This window comes from Meleagris gallopavo, chromosome 6, assembly GCF_000146605.3.
Source record: "Meleagris gallopavo isolate NT-WF06-2002-E0010 breed Aviagen turkey brand Nicholas breeding stock chromosome 6, Turkey_5.1, whole genome shotgun sequence".
Lineage (NCBI taxonomy): Eukaryota > Metazoa > Chordata > Aves > Galliformes > Phasianidae > Meleagris > Meleagris gallopavo.
The window spans coordinates 1,321,195-1,346,445 of NC_015016.2; the positions used below are offsets into that span (position 1 = coordinate 1,321,195).

General features: G+C 42.3%; 1 protein-coding gene across 1 annotated transcript in view; it reads left to right on the forward strand.

Annotated features, from left to right (window-relative positions):
- Positions 1 to 204: 204 nt before the first annotated feature.
- LOC100303683 (vasoactive intestinal polypeptide receptor) overlaps positions 205 to 25,251 on the forward strand; it is a gene marked incomplete at its 5' end in the record, with an annotated part of 66,563 nt that continues 41,516 nt past the window's right edge. Inside the window, 2 exon segments of the mRNA NM_001303178.1 lie at positions 205 to 275; positions 17,693 to 17,800. Coding sequence (NP_001290107.1) covers positions 205 to 275; positions 17,693 to 17,800 — 179 coding nt within the window.

Genomic DNA, 25,251 nt, shown 5'->3' on the forward strand with positions numbered 1-25,251 from the left:
TTTCACTAGCTACTGGATTATTCTCCCCTCTCTCAATCAAATGTAAAATGAGGGTAGATGCATATCCCCGTCGTGCATTGACCCAGCAAATTTTGGCTAGCTGTGCATCCCCAGGAATGCATCCCTGAGTACAGATGGGTTTTGCTCACTCTCTCCTTTCCTCTTGCCCTTCTTGCAGGCATCCAGCACGCGCCCAGAGTGCAGCATCATGCTGGAGATTGAAGAGGAACGCAGCCAGTGCCTGGCAGAGATCACTGAGGATAATCAGACCTCAGGTATGGGAGCAACTTCTTCCATCTCTGACCCTCAGGCTCCCAACCCTGGATTCACATCTGCCTTGTCTGTGCCATTTCTTGTCCCTCTTGCAGCAGCAGGGTGCTGGCTGGGTTTGCTTTGGCTGATGTTGAGCTCTTATGTTAGGAAGGAGAGATACTGATCCTTCTGAAGCACAGTTCCACCAGCCAAGTGTTTGAATAGCTTGATGATGATCACCCACAGGGGGGTGAACCTCAGCCATCTCAGCTGTTTAATCAATGTCAGTCACACCTCCTTCTGAACTGGAAGTGTCTTAACCAACTCTGATACCTTTACTCAACTCCCTCCTTCAATGATCAGGAGAAGAGGGTCAAGTCGACAGTGCCAGCTTTGCTCTCCATTCTCCCAAATTTTCCCCATCCCAGCAGCCATGGAGCTGTGCCTCCTTTGAGCAGAAAGCATGACACAGCATGCATTGGACAGGTGGTGTTTCAGAACAGGAGAGATGCTGCAGGACGTGACTGTGAGGATGAGGGATATTTCATACTGCTGAAGTTCCTTGGTAGGCAGCCTGTAGGGAGCTTGGGGTATTTTGGCACTCGTGCTCAGCCCTTAATTGTAGAGATCTGAGTGGCAGAGAAATAAAGGTTTTATTCTGGTCTTGTCCAGTCGTATCTCACAGCAGTTAAGTCAAAGCCCCAGGAATGAGATGTTGGGGTGGATTTGTCCCCTCCTAGTGCCTCTCTCAAGGCAGGGTCAGAGTTTATGTGTAAAGGAGGTGTAGGGACCAGTGGAAGACTGGTGGGTTCCAAAAAGAGGAGATCACATCGGTTGGGGTAGAGGTAGGAAGATGCATATCCTGCTTTACATTTGCATCCCACCTCCTGAAAGAGGAAAAAGTGAAAGATGTCTTCTCATCCTCTTTCACTTAGCACTGCTCAAAATAGGCTACAGACCAAAGGGCTGTTCTGCATGATGCTTATTAATGAGAGAACAGCATCCTTGGGCCAAGCTGGTCCCTCAGGGAGCTCTACTGAATGCAAGGAAGGCTTTTGGCCCCTGCTTTTGTCTATTAAGATATGTTTTCCTTTGATTTCAAGCATCCCCATGCAGTTAAATAGAGCTGTTTGAAGAAATGTTCTCCTGGAATACAGTAAAGAAGGGAGAAGTCAGGGTACTTAAATACATCCTCTGAAAGCCAACTAAATGCTTCATTTCATTTTCATGCACACTTGGAGAAATTCAATTAAATGCAGCACATTCATAATGAAAGAATAAATATTCGAGTGTTAATCTTTTTTTCTCCTTTTTCAAAATGATCTTCCTCATTAAAAAGTTTAGTCCAAAACATGTTATGTGTTGTTGTTTTGGTTTTTTTTTTTCTTTCCACTGAATTAAACGAGCTTATTTTTGTTGATTCTGATGTAAGAGCATGCTCAGCCTTGCTGCGTGCCATCCATGCCTAAAGCATAAGAAAGTGTATAAACACCTTCTGGAGTTTGTTTTTCATAAGGGAATGCTGAAATATTGGGTTGTAGGAATTCTGCATTTCGTCCCATTGCTACCATAGTCATTACACAAGATACGAGCACTGTAAGATGTTCTCCTCCATGGAGATGGTGACTACTACCCCTGAGTCAATCTGCATGAATCAGTTTGTTGAAATGGTCATTGATGATATCAGTGTGGAACACATGTGTGCATGGACTCCGACAGCCAAATTTTAGAAGGCAATCTACATCAGTAGGTATTTAAGAGCTCAATATATGACTTCCAGCAAAGAACTCACTTCTGCCCTTGCAATCAGTGGAAAGAAGCCTCAACGTCTGATGTGTGATTGCTCTGGCACTGAAGTGGGTGACCAATACATAAGTGCATCAACTTTTGGAGATGTCTATTTTGGAAGTGACATGGACCAACAACTTCTAAATGTCTAAACAGCATGTGTTCCCTGATGGAGTGTCCAACACATGATGTGTGAGCTCAAGTAGACTGAAAAAGCTCTTTTTCTGTGAAAGTCAGTAATTATAGCTGAGCACAGCTGCAAAATTCAGCTCTGAACTTTGGAGAGGTGGAGGAGGGGGCAGTTCAGTTGGCAGAGAAGACATGGAAGTGATGACAGGAGATCACACGGAGGTGAAGTTTATTTCCAGCAACGCTAAGACTGAACAATTTAAAAATAAATGTTGCATAAAACCTCCTAGCTAAATTCCCTAGAAAAGCATTAACTGTAATGTGGCTCAGTCTCACAAAGGAGGAGAATGGAAAGCAATTGGAGCTCTCTGCCAGTTGTAACGTAGTACAGTGATTTATGGCCAGGTAGGTGTATTGCCTTCTGTGCATTCAACATCCTGTTAGCAAGAAGAAAATCACTTGAGATTTAACAGCCAATTTATTATCCTTTCTAATTGAATGAGTGGGATTAAGGAAACTTGCAGTTCCAATACAGTCTAGAAATAAAGCTTTGTTTAGAAGCCATTATCAGTTGTATCGATTGGAGGGGCTTAATCACAGCTGTAATTTGTTGTGTCAAATAGATTAGTCATTTGTAAAGAACACCTGATGGTAATACTGAGATTAATCACTAGCTCAGTGTAAGCAGGTAGATTTCCACTGATAAACAATAACATCTGTCTTAACACTGTTTTGTGTTTGAACAGCCGTTAATTATAGTGGGTATAGGTGCGTGAGTTAAATCAATGCTTTCTTTTCAAATTAAATGTCTGTGTTTTCAGTGCACGTGGTGGGGGCCAATTGCTGTTCCTAGAATCAGTCATGGACCACAGATAGCCACCGTTGGTGAGACTGGAGTCTCTCTTTTCTCTATTAGGCCCATTTTTGAGGAAACCGTGTCTGATAAGATGATGTTGTCTTTCTGAGTGCAGAAGGTGCAACTGGGATGCAACAGCAGTGGAGATTGGTTTAAGCTGTCAGCACGTGGAAAGAATAAAATGGCTGTGAGATTGACGTTTGGGCTTTAAGGAAGTTGCTAACCATCAGAGGGCACAGAGCTGCAGGAAGGAATGCTTTATTGGCTCCACAATGGAACGTGCCCAGTTTATGAAAGGGCGTGTAAGATGCAGTTGTGCTTTGCAGTATGGAATTGAGTTTCATGATCTGGACTGCCCTGGCAGCCCTCTGCCCTGTTATCCTTTCACCTCAATGATCAGATAACGTGATCTTGTACCTCTTGTAAAGTGGTGATTGTGATTGCAATACAGAGGTGGATTCTTTATCATTGAGATCAAGTCCAGGTAGACTGAGATCTGTTGGCTTCACGTGGGCAAATAGCTACTGGTTGGGAATAACTTTTGGTGAGGGATCTCTGATTTTATGTTGCTCTGAGGTATTCTAGCTGAATGTAGGCATCTCTTTTAGGATGCAGTGAATCGTGTTCAGATTGTTGTATTGTGGAGGCTTAGCTCAGCTGTGCTGGAAATAACCCAGCTCCCAGGTGGGTCCCATCCTCTTGTTCACTGGTTTGGAGGGGATTGGGGTAAGTGAAGCGAAGTCTCACTTCCATCATTAGAAGACATGAATCTGTGTGTTCACATACAGAATTGCATTTGGAGGAATGGAACCTTCATTGGGGCATTTGTTATATGATCTTTCCAGCCTCTTTTATTCCCCAAAGAGGGTTTACAGTACAATTTATAGCGCTACTAAGAAAAAGTCTTCTGTAGAACTTATTACAGTGCAAATGGCAGGTCTCTTCCCTGCCCAGTGCAGGAGGTGATGCACACAGTGCCTCATCTCAGTCTCAGTGCAGAGCATATTCCTAAGTGACCTAAAAACCAGTGATGTTGCCTGTACTTTTCCTACAGTGTGATATAGAGGACCTTTGCTGGGTTTGACATGATGGCAACTGGGCACTGGTTATTACTTCCTTTATCACAATGCCTGGAGAAGGTATTGCTGAGCTGCATCACAGATGTACCTGGGTGTTGAACTGGCGATGTTTTGTAGTTTTGTCACAAAGGACAAAGCCAGCCAGGAATTGGCTGGCTTTCTTTGCAGGCCACATGCTGATCTCGTGGCAAGCATGGCAGGGTTGCAGTAGTTCAGATACTGAGAATGACACAGATCATAGGTGCACGTAGATGTCACACGTGTGAATCATTTAGAATGAATCACAGAATCACAGAATGGCACAAATTGGAAGAGACCTCAAAGATCACCTAGTTACAACCCCCCTGCGAAAGAGGGTTGGTTTTCTTTTTACTCCAGATTCTTTAATTTCCCACCTTAAATGTGTTCTAATCTCTCTCCATGCTGGTCTCATAGTTGTTCTCCCTGCAAACTTTGCCTCATTTGACATCCATGGACTATTGCAACTCTAGCATCATGCTTTAGTAGGCATGGTGGGGATGGGTTGAGAGTTGGACGAGATGATCTTAGTGGTCTTTTCCAACCATTATGACTCCCTAACAGCACTATTGCTGAAGTGAAGGTGGTTCCTGAGTTTTCTTGGCTTCAGTTTTTCTCCTTTAAACTAAAAGTAATGCTATTTTCGTATCTAGAAGGGGTAAGTTAAGGACAAGTACATTGAAATGTGTCCAGTTGTAGTTTTTTTATGGTTTAGATTTCTAACAGAATTGTGCATAGATAGAATATGAAAGTCAGTATTTTGGCAGCACCTCAGTTTAAATTCACAGGAAAATATTATGTTCCTGCAGAGAAATAACACTTCCAAAGAGAAATCCCATGGAGTTCAGGTTAGATAAGTCAGGTTTTCTATCTTCTCCCAGTGAATCTATATGTAGTATCATGCATCACTCTGAATTGGCTGTGGTGCAGATTTTGTGGGTGATATTTTCCTAGAAGCTGCCAAGAGAGTTCCTTGGGGAATCTCAAATTATATCCAAGATACACAAAACCACATTCCCCTGTACACTAGTGCCAAGTAATGCAATGCAGGAATGGGCAAGCAGAGGCAAGAGCTCAAGTCCTGACAGTGCTCTGGCACTCAATATCAGTGGGACATAGAGCCCTAGAGTTCATCAGCCAGTTCCTGGGTAGTTCTGCCTGGGCAGCTGCAGGATCTGTTCACTGTATCATTGGAAAAGACCTATAAGATCATCTAGACCAACCATCAAGGCCAAATCAGACCCAGGATTTGAGTGCCTTCAACAAAGCTTCCCCACTGGATGAGCATCATGAGAAGTTTTGGGGGTTGCTCTGCAAACAGGGGTTGCCACACAGTCAGTAGCTGCTGCAGTAAGATGATATGCAGTACCTGCTTGGGCTGTTGTCTTTCCATTTCTCTTTGCTTTCCAGCTTATGGGGCTGCTCCTCTGGTAGCATCTCCCAGCCTACAATATAAATCAAGATGGTAATTCTATAGCCTGGTCTTCTCCAAAGCATTTATTAGTTGGAGCTTATGAGAGTTCCTCAGACCTCTGTTACTTTGAAAATGCGTATGAGCATATTTCAGAATGCAATCCCAGCCCCACTGAAAACTAAGCTTTTACTCCAGATTCTTTTTCAACCAAGACATCTGCGTGCAGTGCTGTAACTGCTCAGATGATAATACAGATAGCAGCAGTAGGGCTAGGAGGAGAAGGTAGCTGGAGGCAGTTCTGCTTTCCAGGCCCACAGATGGTGGCAAATCTCTCCCCATGTGAAGTGTGTCAGAGCCCCTAAGGCTTGCTGCAGGGCAGGTTTCGTTGCTGCATGGCTTCCTGCTGACTTCCACTTGCTTTTTTGTTTTTTATCCCTGAGCACCAACTGTTGTTTTTTCACTGTTGTTTGCCTTTGTTTTGTTTTTTAAGAAAGCTCCCCTTGCAGTGGCTGCAGTTTACAGATAGTTCAGCTTAATCCGAAGCATCCAAATAAAATAAAATAATAATTTTATTTACTCTTTTTTTTGGCCTTGTCAACAAAAGCAATCACGTCTAGGTGAGTTGACTGTGCTCATTATCTCTTTTATCTCATTATTGCTAATTGATTCTCTCTGCAATCAGAAATTCTTTCAGAAGTGACAGAGTCAATTAGGGATGACAGCTGAATGAGGTACTGTGTGACTCATATCTGGATGGGGTGAGCAGCTGTGGAGACCATGCTTCTATGCAGGAAACTGTGATGTCCCATAGTTAATGACCTTCATGGAGAGTGGTGGCAATATTAGGCAGATCTCAGGCATGGAAAATCTAGCTCAGATTCATAGATTAATAGCGTGCAAGTTTGAGAGAAAATACTTGAGGACACAGAGTTGACATTTAAACCACAGAAGACTGCTGACTCTGATGATCTATGTTGATGGGAGGGGATTTTCTGTGTTTATATGGGTCCTTGGCTTGGTAACAGAAATTGCTGAGGGTGGCAAAGACCTCTGGAGATCACCTAGTTCAAACCTCAGCCTAAAGCAGTCAACCAGCACACGGTGCTCAGGGCCGTGTCCAGTTGGGTTGGATATCTCCATGGATGGAGGAAACCTGTCTAGACAACTTGCTCCAGTGTTTATGCTTGTTAACTGCAAATAAAAATAAATAAGTAAAAAAAACAGAACAACTTAGGTTTAAATGGATTTCCTTGTGTTTTAGTTTGAACTCTTCTGTTGGGTATTGGGCACCACTGAGAAAATGCTGGCTCTGTTTCTTCCCCCCAAATCCCAGCTGCTCCAGGCTCTTCGTCATCTTCGTTGCCCTTTGTTGGACACTTTCCAGTATGTTCACAACTCTGTTGTACTGAGGAGACCTAGAACTGGACACAACCCTTCAGGTGCTGAGCAGAGGGGAAGGATCACATCCCTTGACCTGCTGCTACTTTGCCCAGTGCAACCCAGGACATCTTTAGCCTCCCAAATGGCAAGGTCACATTGCTGGCTCACCTTCAGCTTGGTACCCACCTGCAAGCTCAGGTCCTTCTCTGCAAAGCCTGTAAAGTGCACGGCTTTACTGCTCCCCAGGTGCAGGATTTTGCATTCCCTTTATTGAACTTCACTTTTTAAATGCTTTTTCAAGACTTTTTTTCATCCAGAAAGGAAGGCCTTCTGCTCTATTTGGATTCTGACTTCCTGCAGAAGTTAAATGGAAGTGAAAGAAGCTCAGCACTTCACAGCTAGAGGCTGTCAGCATCTTACAGATCAACATTTTATCTGTTTGCTCAGTAATAAGGAGATAGCTGAGGTGATTTTCTAAGTGTCACTGAGGATTGCCAGTAGCATTGAGCAGTTGAGCTCCTTCTGATGGCCTGAGTACTTCAGCACTGCATTTTGTATTTGCAATCTAGACCTGTCTGTCATTGTAGCAGGATTTAAAACCCAATTGAAAAGTCAAAAAGTGGAAAACATGAATGAAAATAATCCCAGTCACCCTCCCTGCTCTTCGCTTATTAAGTTGTATATGCCTCAACTTGCTGTGAGCAACAGAGCTGACTCCTGTAATCTCATCACCAACATTTTCTCGTACAAGTGAATCCAGATGGAGAACAGCCCGTGTTGTTTATCCTCCATATAATGTCTTTCCCATTCCACAGTTCTGCAGTGGAGGTTGGCTTGAAAAGCCAGATCTGGAAGTTGGGGTTCTTTGACAGTCTCCCTTGAAGACGTCAAGGCGTGTTTGACGAGGGAAGAAGCAGTGAACATACGGAAATTAAAAGTCAAGCTGGAAAAACGTTAATGAAGTTTAAATGAGGAGTCTGTTTATTCATCACCATCTGTTTATAATGCAGTAAGATAAAAGGTAATTAATAGCTCCTTGCCAGCAAAAGTTCAAGTGAATTCTCACCTTCCCAGTTGCATAAGACCTCTTGGGGCAGATGATATGTAGGTTGGGTTTATATGGCAGCCCAGTTGTCAGCAGGTATCCAGGTGCTCCAACACTGGAGGAGATGGGGTGGATGGACACTCACCCAGGGCTGGGAATGTATGATGTTTTCAGGCTGCATCTCTGAGACCTGCCAAATGCTTCTATGGGTGCTGCTTACACCTTCACTTGAATCAGGATTGATGGTTTATTGGCCACTGTTTTAAAGTCAGTAGTGTAGGGATTATTGAGACAAGCCACTGAGCTGGCAGGTTTGAAAGGTGGTAGTTTTCTAGGGGTGGTTCAAAGCACTCAAAGAAAGCAGTTGAGAAAAACAGCCCCTTGGACGGGGGTTGATTCATGAAAGCATGAGTCATAGATCAAAGATCTGACTTCATAGAATCATAGACTCATAGAATGGCCTGGGTTGAAAAGGAGCACAGTGCTCATCCAGTTCCAACCCCCTGCTATGTGCAGGTCACCAACCAGCAGCCCAGGCTGCCCAGAGCCACATCCAGCCTGGCCTTGAATGCCTGCAGGGATGGGGCATCCACAGCCTCCTTGGGCAACCTGTTCCAGTGCCTCATGACCCTCTGGCTGAAAAACTTCCTCCTAACATCCAATCTAAACCTCCCTGTCTCAGTTTAAAATAATTCCCCTCTGTCCTATTACTATCCACCCATGTAAACAGTCATTATAGGTGCTTTTGAACAATCAGTATGGCCACCAGTTACTATTTCAGAGGCCAGTAGGACTCTTAAAATTGCTGTGTCATGTCTACTAGCCCCTCCAACATTCTCATACATCCTAGGGCATCAGGAATGGCATTAAGAGCCTTTTTATAAGAAGCTAAATCAAGCCCTGAGGATCTAATTAATATATTCAGTGAACGCTGGAGGGTATACCAGTTCAGTCTAACATAGTCATGGAATCATTTGAGTTGGAAGGGACCATTAAAGACCATCTGGTCCAATTCCCCTGCAGTGAACAGGGGCACGTGCAGCTTCATCAGGTGCTCAGACCTTGAATGTCTCTAGGGACGGGGCATCCACTCCGGGCAACCTATGCCAGTGCTTCACTACCCTTATTGTAAAAAACATTTCTCTTCTATCCAGCCTAAATCTCCCCTCTTTTCCGTCAGGTGTTATCACAACAGACTCTGCTAAAGATTCTGTCTCCTTTCTTACCGCCTCCCCTTGAATACTGAATAATCGCTTGAATTGGTTCTTAACGATCTCTTTAATGTCAAAAGGACCTACAAGACATCTTTCTCTGTTCTTTCCTTATCTTCTTACCTTATCTTCCGAGTTACTATACTCCCTAACTCTGGTCCAGGCAATATAGAGGGTTTCTTGATTTCAGTCTTGCTATGACCAGCAGCATTGATGGTCTGAGCTTCTGAGTTGGTCCTCACCGTTCCTGGGCAATGTTCAGGAATGAATGTGTTCTCCCACTGAAGGGGTTCTCCCTAAAATCTCATCACCCTGCCCTGTAGAGCTAAGAGCTGTTTTTTGCCTCAACCTCATCTTTCTACAGACACGGCCATGAGATAAGATGTTACCACATCTGTTTTCTCCCTTCATATGCTGAAGGGGGTGGAGACTTTGCTTTTGTTTTGCCTGTTGCTGACATGTCCTGGCTGCAAGCTTTCAAACAAATGACAGTGTTTATTTGACTCGGGAACAGCTGTCCTGTAGCTTTTGGGGATTAACAGCCATTTATTGGACATAAGTCTTGTACTGGGAAAGGCAGTTTATTTTGGAGAATGTGTCACATTTGGAAATGCCATCAGACTTGTTGGTTATTTTTATTTTTGTATGCTATAAAATAGAAATGCACACAGCACTAGTTTTGCAAAGGTTACAGAAGTAAATGCCATCGCCATAGACCAAAAATGGATGGAAAGCAAACCCAAAATGTTTTCAAAGCTCTGGATAATTGCTCATATGAAATCTATTTATGGAGAGCTTTTAATATTTTTTTGACAGCACTTTGTAATTGTCTGCTTCACATCTCATCAGGTTTCTGGTAAAGAAATCTCTCTTTCCTAATTTTTTTTTTTATTTTTATTATTTTCTTTCTGATTGTGCCAAAGCATTGTCATCATGGTACCCATCTATCTCATGTGCAACAAGTACACTGGGAAAATGTTACATATGGCATAAGTTATGTGGAGCTTCTGTTACTGTATATGGCTAAGATCCAACACCTGCTGCAGACAGTGGGGATTTTACTGTGCACTGGACTTACTGTAACCTAGATGTCTTTACTTCTTGGTAGCCAGAATATTTAACATAGGAAAGTGAAGTTGTGGAGAAAAGGAGAAGCTGAGGTCTGAGGTGCCACACTGAGTATAAGTAGGGCTTCTGTTAAGAAAACCTTTTGAATTACTCAAACTTTGTTCTTGCCTTCCAACCATCAGTGTTGTAGGCAAGAAGCACACTTCCAGCATAAACTCCAGCCCATTCAATGGGAAGGAACCAAATAATGAAGGTTTTACTCTCCAGCTTTGCGTGCTGACTGCAGTATCTTTCTAGTAGTAAATCAGGAATCTGTGGCTTATGATTTGTTGAAGAAAGTTCCCCTTTATGCTTCCTTTTTCTGTGGGGTGTCATATTTAGCAGTGTGTAGCTGTATGTGCTACATATAATAGTATTTACTAAAAGAGCAAGGCTTGGCTTAAAATTTCCTCCATTGCAAAGCACATTCTTTGGTATTGGAGGAAGAGAATAAATCTATAAAATAATACCATATGATATTTATAATTCCACTTCCACTGATGCTTTAATTGTGCTTGCTACTCTTTAGTGAGGAAGTCAAGCTGAGCTAGTCGTTTGGTCATCACTTAACTTGAGTGACCAAGTCATAGAATTATCATAGAGTTGTTTGAGTTGGAAGAGACCCTAAAAGTTCATTTATTCCAGCTCCCAGGTTTAATTTCTGTGAGCACAGAGGGATTTGGACAAGGAATGAGGAAATGCTGGAATAATCTTTTAAACATCCTCTATGTCCAAGCACTAAAGATCTCTTATTTAGAAGCTGAAGAGGAATGACGTTACATTTTAGGCTTTATAAATCTTTGTTTTGCGTCTTGGCATCTTTTGTTTCAGTTCACCCGTTCTCCTATTAGGCAGAAGGACTCAGCTTACAAATATCATTAAAGAAAAGAATGATGTGGAGAGATGGAGTCAAGTGTTTGTTTAGTTTGTTGGTTCAAGAAGGGCTGAAAGATTTGATTTTTTTTTTCTTGTTTCTTAGTGGATGTTGTTGATGGAAAAACTCAGGATTTTCATGCTTAAAAATAATCCTTCAAAAATGCTCTGTAGTTATTTCTTTCATGCTGCTAAGAATGACTCAGTCTGGGGGCTTAAGGTGAGGTTTCTTTCACATGTCTTTGAGTCAAATTTCTGCAAACATTTAGGAAGAAAAACACCTTTTAACATTTCCTGTTGAGTTCCTGGACAGTTTCTATCGAAAGCCACTGCAGAAGTGCAAATCAATTCTTACAGCATGTAACAGTGTTCTCACTGACTCCAGCTTGTACACCGAGTCCAGAAAAATCAAACTGATCTCTCTATCTTTCCACACGTATGGAATTATAATTCAAGATAAAATTTTTCACTTAATCCTTAGTCTGGGGATCCTTTTTGTCTTCTGCAGTTGACCAAATCAACTTTCTGCCTAACTGGGAGTACAGATCCCTCACTGAGATAAGGTTGAAGGAGCACAAGTGTGCTACAGAGAGCAAAGCAGTGGTGAGAAGGAAATGCTACAGTGGTGGGGTTTTTCATGTTCTGTCAGGGCTGCGGTTTTCCCTTCAGCTTTGTGGTTTCTCAGTCACATCCTGCCTACATCTCTGGAGTGGCAGCAGCAGGCAAAAAATATCCAAATTGAATGCAAAGCCATGGAAAGCTGGAAGGGAAACTCTAAAGGGAAAGGTTTACTCCAGAACAGACTGTTAATGTTGATAAAAATAAAAACACAATGAGGTGGAGGTGGAGGAGGAAAGATGCCTAAAGGATGTGCTAATAATATTTATGTAAGATTCAAAAGGTTAAATTTTGCAGGGAGATGCAAGAGGGATTGCATGAAACTTAGAAGCCTCTAGTGAGGCTGCACCTTGAGTACCCTGTGCAAGGTTGGGCTCCTCACTACAAGACCAATTAGGGCAATTTCTTCTCCAAAAGAGTGGTCAGGCACTGGAATGGGCTGTCCTGTTGTGTCACTGTCTTTGGAGGTGCTGAAGAAACATTTAGATGTACTAAGGGATGGTGTTTAGTGCGGATAAATTGGTGGTGGGTGGATGATTGCATTGGATGGCCTTGGAGGTCCTCTCCAAACTTGGTGATTCTGTGGTTCTAAACAAAAAAGGTACAAGGGAGACATGATAGGAAACTGCTTCCATGCAAGAAGTAATTAAATAGGCTAGGACACTTCAGTTTGAAAAAGAGATGCTTGAGGAGGAATATAAAAGAGGATTTTATGGTTTTCCTCCCGAGGGAAAGGGAGATTGTGACTAGGTTATAAGTATTTCTGTATTCATAAAGGAACTAGGCAATTCCTTATGAAACCAGCAATGAGCAGGTTCAAAGCAAATTCAGAAAAGGATGTTCTTTCAGCAGACAATTCAGCTGTGCAATTCCTTAGCCCAGGAGGTTGTGAACGTGAAAAATTTCCATAGGCTTAAAAGCAAAATCAAATTGCAATTAATTTAAAAGATTTATGGAAGAAAAAGAATCTTTCTAGATTCTTATTATTGTTACGTAGCGCTTCTAAAATTTAAACTGAAAGTCATCCCTGATTCAGTAAGTGTGGGCTTGTTGGAGGCCGGGGCAGTGGTAGCAATAGTCCGAGGCTCGTGATGGGCTTTCCAGTTCTATTGCATGACTGAATTCATGTTTCCCATCTAGAAGTGACACGTAGTTAGCAGATTATTGCAGAGACCATCGTTTGGGATTTGTTTTCTTCGGTCATGCAGAAAGTTAATGTCCATCTGGGACAAGAAAGTCAATGCAAAGGTGATTGGTTGTATGAGACCAAATAGGGCAAATGAGGAGAGAGCATCTAGGTGTAACTTCTGCTCAGGCTGTCAGTGGAGAGCAAATATCTGCTGACAGCTAACTCACAGCCCTAACTTCTGGGAAGATGGAAAGTGCCTGGTGATACCGAAGTGGAGTGAAAAGAGTTTCTATTCAAAGCACACCAGGTTACCACTGAGATGGGACTGGGTGATACCTTGGCTTAGCCTAACCTTTGGCTTGCTGTTATCTGTATAGGTAGTGAAAGGAAAAAGAGCTCCCCGAGGTTTGCCAGGCAACAAATGGGCATCTTCACATCTGAATGTGGATTTGGAGAGCAAAACTCTGGAGGATTTTTGGGAAGAAGAGACCACAAGTGATTGCAGTTGTTAGGAGGTGTTCAGTGTGAATGACAAATGTGCTGAAAGGCTTTTTCTCTGACTTGTGAGTTCACCTGAGTTAAGGCCATGCCTTGAAAGCAGCCTACTGCCATTAATTTAATTCCTCAGCCAAACCCAGCCATATCTCAGAGCCAAGACAGAGCTCTGGAGGTTCATCTTTATTCACGAGGGGAAGTTATACTCTGCTGCTTCCTAGATAAGCTTTGAAGGTATAATTTCTCTAAGCGTAGATATAGCTCAAATAAACGTTCTTTGAGCTCTAATCTGTGAGAGCTGCAAACTGCCATATATCTGCCGTATATCAGTATGAATTGTCATGTTTTGTGATTATTAACCTTTTAAAGGGAGAGGAAATGAGGGCCTGAGCTTTGATCCACATTTAGCAGTGACAGTGGGAAAGATTATCACCACCTATAGCTGTGCTGGGTTGTCCTACACTGCTGCAGCATGGACTATGTCAGCATCTCTGGCCACAGTTGTGGCAGTCAGGCCTGGCCTACCAAGAGCAAGAAGAACTGTATGGTGGACACCACCCCAACATCAGCTTCTATTATAGGAGGACCCCACAAAGCCCAGAGGGCTGTGGCTGCTACAACCAAGACGCTTGGCTTGCATAGAGGGAAGTCTGAAGTGTTGGATGTGAAAATCCAAGCTCCGGCACACTGCTGACAGCCTCCAGCTTGTTCCTTGACTGTACTCCTTGAGCAAAGCTTCAGGAGCCTGCTTCAAGGTGGAGAGAGCTGGCTGCTAGTAATTATGCTAATTGCATGGCTTATAGAGGAGGGTGAACAGTTAGAGCTGCTTATCTGAAGGAGGCTTAAAAGGCAGCTTCATTAGGGTTGTAAAGGAGCACTCCAGAAAAAGATCCCTGGCTCCAGAGAGCACTTCATGAGTTTTTAAAGCACTGGTGCCTTTTCCCTCCCATGGATACAGGTGACTGAGACCTTGGAAGAACAGTGCCATCTTGTATTGAAGCTGGAGTATGATTTTGAAGTATCTGGGCTGAAACCAGATCTTTCTTTTTCTTTTTTCTTCTGGAAAAATATTCTACTTCAAAGACTTCCAGTCTGGACTCCATCATAGCTCAGGAGAAGCGTGCAATTTGCCAAAGCAGCAGTAAGTGCTAAGGCACAAATATATGCCACTTGTCCTGCTAATGTAAAGGCTTCTGCAGAGGTCTCTCGTGTAGATATTAACCAAACTGCTGCTTTAACGATGAATTGTGACAAAATCTCTGTCCTGGGTGATAGGACTGTGCTCAAAATATGTGAAGCAGCTGAGGGCCCTGGGTTTGCTGGGCCCAGAGCAGAGGAGGCCATTGAGAGGCCTCATGGCGGATCTACAGCTCCTTGTAGCCCTATAGCTCCTCATTATGGCCCTATAGCTCCTCATTATGGCCCTATTGCTCCTCATTATGGCCCTATCGATCCTCATGATGGCCTGCAGCTCCTCACAGTGGATGGGTCTCATGCACAGGGTGCATCCATGGGTCATTGCTACCGTGGAAGAGGGCTGATAAATAAGTTTTCATCCTTCCTGTAGATATCCAGTGCAACTGAGAGAACGATATTTATAATTAATTAATGGAGAAGCATTTAGTAATCACCAAGCATGATTTGGTCCCGCAAAACAAGCTGTTATCTTCCTTCCATCTATTAAAGCTAAGTGATGCCACAGGGAAGACAGGGATTTCCCTTCTCCAAGTCCTACTACTGCTGTTTCTACCTAGAAATAGTTTTCTCAAATATTGATCTGTCAGTGATATGACTGAATCATAGAATCAGTCTGAGATGGAAGGACCCTTAATGGCTGTCCGGTCCAACTTCCATTGCAATGAACAGGGACACCCACAGCTCAATCAGGTGCTCAGAGCCCCATCTCCTGATCTTGACTGTGTCCAGGGACGGGCATCCACTACCTCTCTGGACAACCTGTGTCAGTGCTTACCCTTATTGTAAAAAATTTCTTCCCTATATCCAGTTTTAATTTCCCCCCCTTTTACTTTGGAACTGTTTTCCCTTGTTCTATCACAGCAGACCATGCTTAAGAGTGTCCCCTTCTTTCTTACAGCCCCCATTTAGATACTGAATCTTCCCGCCAACGCCTTGACCCCAATAATTTGCCAGAGTATGACCTATAAGTTTTAGAGAAAGAAGACAACTTTCTCTAATGCTATTTCATTAAGGCTTCTGTGTCCTGGACAGGCACAGACTTTTCCCTGATGGTGATGGACTGACTGCAGGGCATGCAGTAATTGCTTGTGTTACCCAGTGCTAAGCATCTTGCAATTCTCAGATCTTTAGATTGTTACAATTCATTTAAAAAGTGAGTGTCTATTCTTTCTGGTGTACATTTCAAATAAAATCATTATAAATTATTCAAATCATTTAGGCTTTGTTCTGCCTAAGACCTATGATGAGTGAATTGTATCTCACTAATCTTCAGGTGTCTCAAAAAGAGACATTTAAACTCAGGTTATTCATTCAAGCCCTCTTCATTGGAGAGAAGAGGACACTTCCAAAGAATGATTTGTTGGCTCTTTAGATAACTATCCTACGGTGACATCTTTGCACAACTAACTACTACAGGCATAAAAGTAGGGATATGAACTCCACCTTTGAAACCTGGACCCTTCCAGGCAGCCATGCTAATTGCATCAGGCAGTAAGAAGCATTATGCTAAAAGAGCTAATAGGTGGGTAAGAGAGATCATTTCAGAGGCAATAATTATTAAAGGTCCATTCTGTGTCTTCACCTTATTTTAATCACAGGGAGCTTCTGTTATGAAAACACCTATGAGATTTCTTCATGCATTACAAGTGGCGGTGATGAATGCTATCACAGAAAAAAGACAAGGGTCAGAAAAATTCTCAAAGTGCGTAATTCAGAACATTTAGAAAGCTGTCTGATGCTAACACCTTGTATTTCATTATTATTTTGCATTATAACCTGTCCTGGGGTAATGGGTGCGTGTTAATTTATTGATGGTGATGGAGGTGAAGATTGTAGAACATGAAAGGTCCTGTTTATTTATTTTCCAAGGGCAGAATACTTACTATCTTAATGTTATTGGAGCTGCTGGCTGTTTGGTAGCAGATAACTATGGTGATGGAAAAACTGAGCTTTGCAACTGATACCACAAATCAGAAAATTGAATTTTAATGAATGCTACAGAAGAGCGTGCATGTAGAAGATACTGCTGGTTATTCCGTACTTTAGGCTCTGATAAACTCACCTTAGGACTTTGTCTGAAAAGTTCGGTTTGCTCATGAAAGAATGAAGGAAAAGCTTGTGAAATAACTTTGAAAGGGAGCTGAGAGTTCTTTTTCCAGCTTCAAAGCATTTTTATGTGCTCCCTTTATTGATCTGAGACAGCAAGCTGCCTCGCTCTGAGCAGACTTGATGATGACACCAGCCTTTTTCTCAGCAGAAGGGCTAAAAGATGACTTAAAGGAGGAATTGCAGATCAGGCTATAATTACTAAGAAGTGTAGCTTGGCAGTGGTTTTCATAGTTTCCTTTACTTGCATGTGGAAAGTACTTTCTTCTTCATATTCCAGTTTCTCTTGTTAGACTGTTGACCTTAACAGCAACACTTAAGTCACATTTGGGGGAGCATTGCAATGTCATGGGATGTGATAAATAACCATGGAGCAGAGGTGCTAGAAAGAAGTGACTTTTAGGGAGGTGTGTTGACAACCCATCTATCCAACCCAGCCAGTAATCAAAGTGTCTGTCTCTGGAAAATTGAGGGGAAAAAAAAAAATTAAAAATAAGGTTTTCAAGATTCTGATATGAACTTTAAAATACTTAATTTATTGAGGCAAAAACTCATCTGACAAATTGTTAATTCCTATCTGCAAATGTGTGTTGTCTTCAGTGCTAATTTTGCATTACTCAGTCCTGTGGTACATGTGTGATATCATTAAGGTATTTTGAGAAAGCAGAAATGAAAGGACAAAATCAGAACAGTGTATTACAGCTGTGCAGAAAGAGCATGCCTGCCTGTATTTTTACCCAAAAAGTATTCATTCTATTCAAAAAATCATGAAAAATGTTGAATTGCAATAAAATTATCAGGCTCTTCTCTAAAGTTAGCTCTGTTTGCTACACCTGCATTCGTAGCTCAGTTGGGGCTTCATGTCGTCTTCCTCTCCCCTACTAAAAGATGCTTCCACTGAGACTCAGTGCAGAGTTGCTCTCCTATGCTCCGTACAGCAGATACCAGGGAGTCACTCATGCTTGTTCTACCACCAGCTTTTCTCTTTCCCCCAGGTTGCAGAAGGCAGTGGGACAACATCACGTGCTGGCCTGAAGCGCAGGTGGGAGCGGTTGTGGTGAAGCCATGCCCAAAGTACTTCAGGTTCCTCACCACTTTTCTCGGTAAGAGCTCATCTTGATGAAATGTTTTTATGGCTTCGCTGCCTCTAGGATTTCATATTGTATCACAGGCTATAGTCACATTAAGAATCACAGATTGTTAAGCTTGGAAAAAACCTCTGAGGTCGCCAAGTCCAACCTTGGCCCACCCCTTCCATGCCCACCAAGCACGTCCCTCAGTGCCACATCTCCACGATTCTGCAACACCTCCAGGGATGGTGACTCCACCACCTCCCTCGGCAGCCTGTGCTGAAGCATTACCACTCTGTCAGAGAATAAATTCTTCCTTATATCCAACCTGAACTTCCCCTGGTGCAACTTAAAGTCATTCCCTCTTGACCTATCACTGTTTACCTGGGAGAAGAGGTAATTACTTGGGAAGAACACACTCAGTAGGTCTAAGGATTTACATGAGGTAAATAAGGTTTCCAAGCCATATATGGATGCCCAAACCATTAGATCATCCTCCCCATCTTCTTCCAGCACAGTGCACTGGGTCATAGGGGTGCAAAAGCAGCTCCTGTGAAATCCACTAATTGAGAGATTGTACAGCAAAAACTTAATCAACTTCTGTAATAGTATGTTTGTTGTTCAAAATGGACAGCTTAGCGCTGTGATTAATTAGGTCTCTGACATAAAATAAGCAAGCTGAAACTGTGTGTAATCAAGTTTTTTTCCACTGAAATGATTAATTTGACCAGTACCCAAGAAATTAACCTGACAAGAGAGGTTAATGGAGAAACCTGGGCAAGAGAGGTTAATGGAGAAAGCAGCATAATGCATAGGTTAGCATATTCTGAAAAGCTTTAATTTAAACATCAGATCTCCGGGGCAGTGCAGCAACAGGACTCTTTGTCTCTTTGTAGTCATTATTTACTATTTTTATTATAGTAGTCTGCAATCCTCTACAGAGAAAGAAGAATTTTGGCACTGGACATTATGCACCAAGCTGGTAAGCCTCCACTTCCACAGGCTTACAGTGCAAACACACATGATGGGCTATGAATAGGAGTAAGGATACAATAATGTCTCTGTTTAGCAGAGCAGGACATGACACTGATTAACCAGCACACGCTGATTACATGACTTGCCCAAGACCACACCAAAATCCTGGGCAGAGTCAGTGGGGAAAACCAGAAGTCCTTGATTCTTATCCTAATGCTTTGACCTCCCTGAGAAGTTTATCTCATACTTCATTCCACCAGAGCAGATCAATGAGGAAAGCATGATGCGCATATCCATACATACGTATATAATACATCTGTTTATGGCATCTGAGTCTTCCAGTCACTGGAGAGTTAACTGGATTGGTCAGTGATGGCTGAGACATGATTAAACTCATCATAAATCAGCTACTTAAAGAGACCAGATGAACACTATCATGAAAATACTTGTTTCTCCTCATTTTGTGAGGTGAAGCATGGAGACTTGCTTCATTGGAGAAAGGAGAACCCACATGAACTGTACGACTGCAAGCAGCGTCCCAGTGCTCAGTGAGCTCTGACAGCACAGGGCTGTGCTCAGTGCCCTGGGGGGCTGTGCCATGCCCACTATCCTCTAGGGCAGGATCTCTTCCTGACATCCAACCTGAACTTCCTCTGACCAGCACTTTAGTCATTGCTACCAACAGACTTCTGTATTTAGAAGCATGAACAGCTCTTTGGGCGCTAAGCTCACAGATAGGCACCTACTTTGTAGACACTGAAGGAGCCATTCAGTTTCCTAAACGTAAGCATCCAGTGCCATTTGAGATACCCTTAGGGAATGCAAGAAATCTGTGAGGTTGCTTCAATTGACACTAAGATACTGGTATTGAAGAAGATCGTTTCTAACATGGAATAGCGTTCATATTGTCTTTAGGGTCTTCCATATGACAGCCTGTCTCTGAGGATGTTTTACAGTGGTGAGGAGTAGGCTCAGTTGAGGTGATCTTTAGACACTAAGATGAATAGAATAGCATCTTAAAAAAGCCTCTTTTCATTTGCAATTGAATGACGGTGGAGTAGTGATGGCAGTAGGGATGAATTGCAGGGAGGTGGTGGAGTCATCGACCCTGGAGGGGGTTCAGGAAACATTTAGATGTTGTGTTGAGGGACATGATTTAGTGGGAACTGTTGGTGGTAGGTGGATGGTTGGACTGGATGATCTTGGAGGTCTTTTCCAACCTTGGTGAGTCTATGATTCTATGATTCTATGATTTGTTTTGCACTTTGTACAATCGTATGCAAATGATGGAAAGCGGATATGAGGATAATTAAAGCGAGGGGAAGCTTGCCTCTTGTTCTGCAGTATTTCTTGCAAAATAATGTTATTAAAGTTTGTGAAACCATTCTTCCTTTGTACTAGTGAATATCACTGAATAACTTTCAAGGAAATCAATCATCTAGTAAATGTCTTACTCTTTGATCCCTTTGCAGGAGCATGAAAGCTTAGACCAAAGTTGTGAGCAATTACAGATCTCTGAATTTAGAGCAAGAAAAGAGAGAGAGTTTGGGAAACAAAGAGTTAATGTGATTTTCTTGCTTAGTGGAAAATATGCTCTTCAAATGACTAATATATCTCATGGTAAATAAAGGATAAAATATCTGACGGCATTTAGAAACCTTAAAATGCCTATCATAGTTCTGATGTCATTTGACATTAAATTTTTATGCTACTCACAAATCCAGAAGATTTTCATTACTTTATGACATTCGTCTGTACCATGTGAAGGAGATGGATGAAAATATTTTTGGCACCTTTCATTATTAAAGTGCACTGTTTGCTGTCTCTTTACCAGCATATTCTAGCTTCTTTTCAATACATAGAAGGTGACATTTGTAAGAGGGATTTGTGCCCTGCAAAAGCAAACTGTCCACGCTGCAGTTAGCAGTAAAAAAACTAGCACTGATGTTTTTTTTAAGGCTTCAGCCATGATATGTTATGGGAATAACCAAGACCCACTCAATGAAAGTGAGAACCTCTTCTCCTCCAGTGTTCGAAATTTCCTTCTGCTCTTCTTTCCTCTCCTTCGTAAATGCATTTTATTTATTTATTTCCTTGCTCCACTTCCCACCATCATGCTGAAGAAGCTTACTGATTGCAGGGACTGCAGTTCATCATTAATTCTAGCATATTCTTGTATTTTCAAGCCATCTAGAAGTGGCATGCAGGTGGGTAGAACCTGCTTCTGGGGCCACCAAGTCACAGCAGTTGCCCTGAATTTGAGAAAGAACATGTGTTAGTAGAGATGGGGTTTCTGTCTTCAGCCTTACTCCTCTCTGTCTATATGGATCAGGCAGTATCATCTCACTTCTTGTCAGCTGTATGAAAGGTCAATATTTAATCATGCCCAGTGTGGGGATTTTCTTCTGAAGCCAACAGAGACACATCCCATCTATCCCAGAGGTGATTCTCAGTGGTTTGAGTCAACCTTTAATTTTCTCACTGCTCTATGAAGTAATTGAGAGTTGACACTTAGGATGTCAGCTGCAGATGGGCCAAATCTGCCCATCCACAGACATTAAGTAAAGTTCTCATATTTATCTGAATGATTTGTGTGGTTAATATCATTGCAAGATTTATGCCAATATTGACTTATATTAAAAAACTGTATGACTGGAATCGTTCAGTCTGGAGAAGAGGAGGCTCAGGGGAGAACTTATCATTCTCTACAACTGCCTGAAAGGAGATTGTGGTGAGGTGGGGGTCGGCCTCTGCTCCTGTGTAACAGCAACAGGACAAGAAGGAATGGCCTCAAGTTGCACCAGCAGAGGTTCAGGTTGGATAGTGAGAACAACTTCTTCACTAAAAGAGTGGTCAAGTTTTGGAATGGGCTGCCCAGGGGGATGGTGGAATCACCATCCCTGGAGGTGTTCAAGAAACATGAAGGTATGGCACTAAGGAACATGGTTTAGTGGGCAACATTGGTGTTAAGTGGACAGTTGGACTGGATGATCTTAGAGGTCTTTTCCAACTGTAATGATTCTATAATTCTGTGATTCTATTTTATGAAATTCTTTGGGTTTACAATCTCTTAATCTTAAGTTTATAACAGCATTATAATTCAGAATCTGACCCAAAATCCCTTTTCTGCATAAGTAGAGCCCCAAGACTTATCTGAAGAATTATGGATCTTATTATGTTACAGTGATGTAACATCCATCATGAAGATTAAGTCTTCATTTGGTTTTAGATCTTCACTCTATCATTTTAAATTTACACATTCATAATCTTATGTCAGATCATTTTTTCTTTTGAATTTAAAACACATCATTCTCTCTGTGGCATATTTCAATTCAGCAAATACCAATCAAGAACTTCTGTGTTATCTTTTGTCATTCTGTTTTTCTGATATGGTGCCCAAAGTTATTTTAATGCTGTTTGACCCTAGGTACCTCTTGCGTGCATTAAACAAGACATGGTTAATATCATTCCTGGCCTCTGACTGATGGCCCATTAATAAATTTATTATGTTGAGCAGCAGTCTTTTTGATTCATTTGCAGAGAGCTTTGGAAACGGGCACCCTTTCTCCATACCTCTGCTTTGAAAGACATTGACTGATCCCTTGTAGCGTTATTTCAGTTCATTAGAGCAGAGGCAATCAAGTCAAATCCATTGGATGTCTGTCATCTCCTGTTAAGATGCAAGTCTTAATGGTGCAGTATCCAACTATCAGCGGACAGTTCTGGCAATCCTGTGCAATTGCACAGAGAAAAGAGAAGAGCTCCCCATGAAATAACATGAGAATGAGCCACCTGCAGGTATTGAAGCAAGTGGTTAAACACACTACTGCAGGTAGCTCCATTGATGTCACCTGCAAGCTTGCAGAGTCCTCACATGCCCTGAAGGGAATCCTTCAAAGCACCTGAATCCCTGTTGGCTTGGAGTGAGTCTTGGGGCAGAGTATAGCAATGTCCTGGGGCAGTCAATGGAAATTTGTAGGTGGGATATGAATACACACCAAGGGATTTGTTATAAGTATAGAGCAGAGAGTCCTTCCACCTAACTGTAGGCACTTTATGGTTAAGTATCCAAGCTAAACTCCTTTCTAATTTCTCCCTCAAGCCAATGAGAAAGAGAGGCACTTGCAGGGCATGGGTTATCCTGTAACGTGCCTTAAAAAGGCATGACCTTTGGAGGTGTGATATGGCCTCTGTGGGAACCTGAGTGTCTGCTATAGACCAGAGTCCCTGTGTTTCCATGGCAAAAGCTAAGTGAGATGAACCCCAATCTTTTGCTCATGCAAAGTAGATCTATAATGAGTAGGTGAAAAGGTGAAAACAAGCAAAAATACAGAATTGTGCTCATTTCCCCAGCCTCTAAAAGTGATTTTCATTAAGTTGAAAACCATTTTGATTTCCCTCTCTTGAACCAGCATTCTTTTCCTCAGTTTCTTTCCTCCTTTTCTCTACCTTGCTTTTGAAACAGAACAAAATGGAGAGAGGGATGAGCAGATGATAGATGAGCAGAAGACATTACCACTGTTATTGAGAACCCAAAAGTCAATCTGAACCACTATTTATTTACTACAGCTTTCATTTACAGGGAAAGAGCCATTGAGTATATCTGTTATGCAGGTTTGTTTCACTGAGCCTTTTCAGATACCTAGCATCCTCAGTTCAAATGTGTCTTAGAATCATAGAATCTTTAAGGTTGGAAGATAGCTGATATCATCTAGTCCAGCCATCAACCCATCACCACCATACCACTAAACCATGTCCCACAGTGCCCCATCTCCATTTTTCTTGAACACCTCCAGAAATAGAGACTCTACCACAGCCCTGGGCAGCCTGTTTCAGCCTGTCTTCCTATCACAAAGACAAAATTGCCAGGAAACTTTCTCATTTACACAGAATGGGCCAGATATTTGCACAGTCCACCCTGGAAATCATGGGACAGGGGACAAGACAGCCAACACTCTTGCTCCTATACTGACCATGGCAGCCTCCAAGCACTCTTTAACATCCATTTTGCTCATTTGTCCGAAGAACAGAAGTCCCAGCTCAGAAATCACTGCTGGATTACTCAGTTTCCGTAGATCAGTGGTGATCTTTTTCTCTGCATTAAAGAATGCACCGCTCTGTGTTAGCAAGCTCCAGCAATGTGCACTGGTGTAACTGACTGAAGAAACAGGTGGCTATCTGGATGTATGGCTTATTTATGGCTTAGTTTTGCTCCAGCCCTTTGAGATTTGTTTACAGCTGGGGTGTCATGACACATTTGCACTGCTCCTTTGAAGGTCTGGCACTCAGAAGTACACCCAATGATATTGTGTTGTGAGATCCTCACTCTGAAAGCCTGCTGTCAGCTGATGCCTCGTGGGGTTAATACCACCATTTATAGCAAAACTGTGCATTTAATTCTTGTAAATATTACCTGCTATACTAATAGTTGCGATGTATAAAGATCTAATGAGAAATTTGTCCTAGAGATTGACAGCTCTGCTTTCATTGTGAGAAAACAGGGTTTGCAAAAAGTGCCTCATAAGGGGAATACGTGGTGTTAAAAAGGGAGGAATTACCTGTACTTATTAAGGATCAGGATCTTTGCGGTGAGAAATGTCACGTGCAGGAAAGGGAGAGGAAGAGAAAGGAAAATGGGAGATCTCCCAGAATCAAGGATGTAGGGCAAAGCAGTGTGGAAGTGAGAACCACAGACCAAACGATGTGAATAAGAGCAAAAGGAGAGAAAGAGAAGAAAATTGAAGGCAGCAATTGTCATACGATGTGTTGATACCATGCCACAATTTGTTTTATACTGTGCTGGCAGAAATCGTACTGAAAGAATGATCTTACAAGGTCAGGACTGGGGCAGATAAAGCAAGTTTGGGAAATATCTTAACTGTGCCTTACCACTTAAGCTTCTCCCAGATCCAGCCACATCTGTATCCAATTAAGAACAAGCTGCAGCTCTGTCTGGAAGTCTCAGGTGTTTCCCCGTAATGGTAGGACAGATCAATAATAAAAATGGAACTGCATATGTTTGGGGGAGCTCAGCGGCATCTCAAGAATAGTAAATAAGAGCTGCTATTGCTATAATAGCTCCTGCTTGAAAAAATCGATTTCTGACCATGGAATACAGCGACAGAGAAACAGGACAGATTGCTGCATGGAGTTGACCTTCCCCTCTCTTTTAGAAGCTATTACAGGTGTGGGCAAGAGAAACAAGAGGGAGAACATCCCTTAGCAATGGCTGGCCTCAGATCTCTTTGTATGGATTTAGGCTTCCAATTAAAAGCCAATAAGATGTGCTCTGCCATTAAGGCCAAAGAGGTAGAATCTCACCCATGTCACAAACTTTCAGATGTATTTCTGAGACTGAAGAGTGTGTTTGAAACAGATGGGAGGTAAAAATAAAAACTTTTTGAGAGTTGGATATGTGCAACAAATTGCTTGGAATCTCTTTGTATTTATTTGGTTCACCTGTTCAGTGTGTAACTCCTACACAGATCAAACAGCCTTTGTTTGAAGAA